The 5,196-nt window shown below is 38.9% G+C and overlaps 2 protein-coding genes across 2 annotated transcripts; both read left to right on the top strand.

The window, feature by feature from the left end:
- Window positions 1–390: 390 nt before the first annotated feature.
- LOC106778875 (protein FAR-RED IMPAIRED RESPONSE 1-like) lies at window positions 391–984 on the top strand. Its single transcript, XM_014666875.1, has one exon. The coding sequence runs from the start codon at window positions 391–393 to the stop codon at window positions 982–984; it is 594 nt and encodes a 197-aa protein (XP_014522361.1).
- Window positions 985–996: 12 nt separating this feature from the next.
- Window positions 997–2,799, top strand: LOC106778874 (protein FAR-RED IMPAIRED RESPONSE 1-like). The gene has a single exon (XM_014666874.1). It carries the CDS (start codon window positions 997–999, stop codon window positions 2,797–2,799), a length of 1,803 nt encoding a protein of 600 aa, XP_014522360.1.
- Window positions 2,800–5,196: the final 2,397 nt, after the last annotated feature.

Genomic DNA, 5,196 nt, shown 5'->3' with positions numbered 1-5,196 from the left:
TGATTGTTGTAGTATGTCCCTGTCATATGGGACCACCAAAACCAAAAAATTCTTCATACCTTAATCTCGTAAAAGGTAGCAACTTTTTACTGGTTAACAAGTTTTTTGGCTTCTTCTCCTTGAAGGAAACACACTTTCATTGCCTTTTCTTTGACGTTCATTTAACACCACATTGAAGGCTTATTTGGGTTGTTGGTGAGAAGCAAATCAGCACCATTAAAGCAGTATTGAATTGGTTCAACCACCGGAACTGTAAGCATAACCCCTTCTATTCAATGTTTGCGTACTTTGATTGCTTTAATGTTTCATATATTTATTGAACTTTGTTTGAAGTGTTATATCTTTGTTTTGTATAAATTTATTTTTTTTAAATATATAGAACAATCCATCATGGGTTTGGTTGATGAAATGAATGAGGCATGTAATACGGAAGAAGAGAATAATTTCAGTTTGGTTCCTACTTTGGACATGTCATTTGACACAATGGAAGATGCAAAGAAATTTTATCAAGAATACGGTAAAAGATGTGGATTTGGCATTCGAACCAGAACCTCTAAAAGGGATAAGAACAACATAGTGTATTACTTGAGATTGGTTTGTTCCAGGGAAGGTAAATATGTTTCCAACATTCGTCCAGAGGTCAAAACTCTACCAAGTCAGACTAATGAATGTCCTGCTGGAATAACCATAGCACGAAAAAATGAGAAATGGTTTGTTAGAACTGTAGTTTTATATCATAGTCATGACCTGTGTCCACAAACCTCCAATCTAATCCGTGGTAACAGGCAATTGAACATGCATGCGAAGCACACTTTGGAAGTGAATGATGATGCTGGAGTTCGTACTAATAAGAGTTTCCTTAGCATGGTTAGTGAAGCGGGTGGATATGAAAACATGCAATTTGTTGAACGAGATGCTAGGAACTACATTGGTCAGCATAGAAGGTCACTGTGTAAGGAAGGTGATGGACAGGCATTGCTTTGACACTTCTCAAAAATGAGAGACCAGAATAATGAATTCTTTTATGACATCGAGATGGATGAAGATAATAGAATTACTAATGTGTTTTGGGCAGATGCTCGAAGCCGAGCTGCTTGTGAGGAGTTCGGTGATGTCGTGTCGTTTGACACCACGTACTTAACCAACAAGTACGACATGCCATTCGCTCCATTTGTCGGAGTTAATCACCATGGACAGTCAATCTTACTTGGTTGTGGATTGCTTTCATCAGAGGACACTTATTCATTTATATGGTTATTTAATTGTTGGTTAAGATGCATGGGGAACAAGGCGCCCAACAGTATTGTAACCGATCAATGCAAGGCCATGGCTAATGCAATTGAAGAAGCTTTCCCAAAAACAAAACATAGGTGGTGTTTGTGGCACATAATGAAAAAAATACCTGAAAAATTCCAAGGGTATAAGAATTATGTTGGGATCAAGTCTGATATCAAAGCGGTTGTCTATGAGTGTGCTACTGCAATTGACTTTGAAACCGGTTGGAAACGACTACTTACCACACATGGCTTGGAAAGTAATGATTGGCTATGTAATTTGTACAAAGAGAGAGCGAAATGGGTTCCATGCTACTTGAAGAATCACTTTTGGGCTGGCATGTCAACTACTCAAAGAAGCGAGGGAATGAATGCTTTCTTTGATGGTTTTATTAATTCCACTACCACCTTGCAACAATTTGTGATTCAATACGATAATGCTCTAAAGGTTAAGGCACAAAAAGAATTAGAAGCTGATTTTGCCTCTCTAAATACAACAGTTGCATGTGGGTCTCAATCACCAATTGAGAGACAATTTCAAGTTGAGTACACTCATGCAAAATTTGAGGAAGTACAAAATGAGTTTCGATCAAGGATGAATTGTTTCATTAAAGACACAGTGAAGGAAAGTATTTTCAACATGTACACAATCAAGGAAGAGTGCATGTGGGAGGGAAAATGTGTGCCAAAATATTACCATGTTCAATTTGATCTTGTTTTAAAAGAGATTACTTGCTCCTGCCTATTGTTTGAGTTTAGAGGCATTATATGTAGGCATTCGCTATTGGTTCTAGGTCAGGAAGATGTGCATAATGTACCCTCAAAATATGTACTTCCCCGTTGGAGCAAAAACATCAGAAGAAAGCATACACTTATTAGAGCAGCTTATAGTTCTTTACAGCATGATCCCAAGATGCAAAGATACCAAACTTTGTGTAAGCAGTTCTATAATCTGGCTGAGGCTGCATGTGAATCAGAATGTGCTTCTGATCAGTTGGAAAAAGATTTGAAATCTCTTGCTAAAAAGTTCGGTTTGAGCTCAAGTCTGAAAAATAATATCGTAAGTGAGGGAGGACAATTAAGGTATGAGAATGCCGTTCCAGAAAATCCATCCTACAATACATGCGGAAGTAGTGACGTACTTGTTCGCAGTCCCGTCGCGGTTAAGCGAAAAGGCCGACCAAGAACTAACAGATTGAAATCAACCGTTGAAAGTAGGTGCAAAAAGAAATCGAAGGCAACTAAAAGAAATTCTTCAACAACACCTTGTGAACCAAATGTGAGACCATTAAATGTTAGTTTTCCTATAATTATCATTAGTACAAATATTGATATCTTCTGTTACGTGTTGGTAATGCGTGTTACTTTATGCACTCAAGTAGCCACAACATTTAATGGAGCACAAAACCCCCAGGACATGGAATATGCATCCCAAACAATTCAGATATCCCAACTATCTGAAGTTGCTCCTAATGGCTTCATGTCCTTGCTCTCTGCGGTCCATAACACTTTTGAAAATATATAAATGTCATCTTTCTTGTTATTACATGATATGGTACTGCTTTTTGTTATTAGATGATTGAGTATACTTTGTGCTGCCCTTAACTTCTTTGCCAAAGAAAGAAATTTCAAATTTTTATTAATAAAATTGTATTGTAATCGATTACTACATCAACGTAATCGATTACCATAATGGGCCTGTCAGTTTTGTTTGCAGTTGCAGGTTCAGCACATGTCGCCATGACTGGATGGAGGAACTGCTGTCACCCACTACCCCATTGCAATTAATTATAACCGTTACCTACATTGCTCATTAAAAACCCAATAACCCCAAATATTAGGTTAATCTCCAACACACTTTGCAAACCCTAATAACCCCAAATGGCACCTCGCGCAAAGAAGACAACGAAGGCTTCGTCGTCGAGAACGGCGCCTACAATTCAAGAACCAGTGTCCCCTCCATTATCACCACGACTTGCAGCTAATGATCTGTTCTCAACTGAAGAACAATATGAAAGATTCGCTGCTCATTTCTTTGAACGCCCAATCCTCGAAGGAAAGTATCTTTCAGAGGAATTTATGCAACCTGGTGAATTCGAATTCTATGAAATCTTGACGAAAGCAGGGCTATATGAATTTGTCGCCTGCAGAACGCACTACTACCCCGAATTAGTGAGAGTTTTCTACAGCAATATGCGCATTTCAAATTCGGGAGTAATTCGAACGGAGGTGAAAAAGGTGAAAATCACAATCAAACCCTTTCTTTTTCATAAACTTACTTCCATCCCCTCCGTAGGTGTGCCTTTTGAAGGAGCTATTGTTGATGACTGGAAGGAGGAATACAACTCTGTTACTGCTAAGGCAGTCCTTTGCAAAGAAGGTGAAGACTTAAAAGGTAGAATAACTGCAGGCAAGCTAAGTTTCGACACAAGGATACTACACTATGTGATTTGTCGAATTTTACTTCCACGTTACACAAATGTTGCACAAACAACAGAGGAGGACATTTTGTTGCTCTGGGCACTAATGAATTCAGTTCAGATTAACTGGGGGCATCTGATTCGAAACAGGATGAAAAAGGCAACAAGGGACAACAGCCAACTACCATATCCCCATCTAATTACCATATTCCTGCAACATTTTGGTGTGGTCTCTGACAACGATCCTTTTACCCAAGTAAAAAGAAAGCAACAGATTACTTTAAAAGTCCTACAAACTTTTGGTTATCATAAAAATGCTGAAGGTATTTGGGTTTACAAGGACCCTGTTCGCAATGTGGAAGATGTAAAAGGCAATGAAGAAGCAGATGAAGGTGATGATGATGCTGAAAAAAACAGAAGAATGTCCAAACCCACAACAATCCTCTTCTGCAACATTCACTGACGTCATCAAAGAAATACAAGATCTACGCATGTTCGTCGGCGAAAGGCTTGACATAATTGAGAATCGTGTCGGAGTTGTGGAGCAAGAACTCATTAACTTACGCAATCAACACAATCAACCACCACCTACTTAGATTAGGAAAATATCCTTAATGTTCTGTCCTTTTGTTTATTTCTGAACTTTGTGCTTTAGCAACTTTTGATCAATGTTTATGTTATTGTAATTGACAATCGTTAATTTGATGAACTTCTTTATTCCTTTTACTTGTCAATGATTCTCATCTTATGTTATCAATAATTACAGAGCTGTTATTCGTTTATAACAATGTAATTGCTCATGTTTAAAACAATAATTTCCATCTACAATAGGTTGTCATAAGTTATAAATTATAGTTGTTATCTCAAATTAGTTGAATGCCTAACATGAAAAAACTTGGGAGCCATTTACCCAAGCTCAGTTAGCAGCGCTCAAGATTTAGTACAAAATAAAATACGCGACCTGGTAAGCGATTACACCTGTAAGCGCTTACCAGCACCAGATATCCTATTTGTACTAAATCCTGAGAGCTGCTAACTGAGCCTCACTGAATTACTCCTAGGTCATGTGAGGTTATGAATTCCGGTCAATTCGAACTTGTTTGGTCCTGAAGGCCATGGGTGGTTGTCTCCTCTTCAACAAAGTTGAAGGAAGTGGAGGACACATGGCCTGGTAAGCGATTACAGGGACCCTGTAAGCGCTTACCAGCACCAGATATCCTATTTGTACTAAATCCTGAGGGCTGCTAACTGAGCCTCACTGAATTGCTCCCAGGTCATGTGAGGTTATGAATTCCAGTCAATTCGAACTTGTTTGGTCCTGAAGGCCATGGGTGGTTGTCTCCTCTTCAACAAAGTTGAAGGAAGTGGAGGACACATGGCCTAGTAAGCGATTACAGGGACCCTGTGAGCGCTTACCAGCACCAGATATCCTATGTGTACTAAATCCTGAGGGCTGCTAACTGAGCCTCACTGAATTGCTCCCAGGTCATGTGAGGTTATGA

Source organism: Vigna radiata, unplaced genomic scaffold, assembly GCF_000741045.1.
Source record: "Vigna radiata var. radiata cultivar VC1973A unplaced genomic scaffold, Vradiata_ver6 scaffold_183, whole genome shotgun sequence".
In the NCBI taxonomy this organism is placed as follows: Eukaryota; Viridiplantae; Streptophyta; class Magnoliopsida; order Fabales; family Fabaceae; genus Vigna; species Vigna radiata.
This window is presented reverse-complemented; position numbering and strand designations above follow the sequence as displayed.

What these genes read in the sequence shown, in the direction of transcription:
- LOC106778875 (XM_014666875.1), top strand. Translation starts at nt 391, where the DNA reads ATGGGTTTGGTTGATGAAATGAATGAGGCATGTAATACGGAAGAAGAG.
- LOC106778874 (XM_014666874.1), top strand. Translation starts at nt 997, where the DNA reads ATGAGAGACCAGAATAATGAATTCTTTTATGACATCGAGATGGATGAA.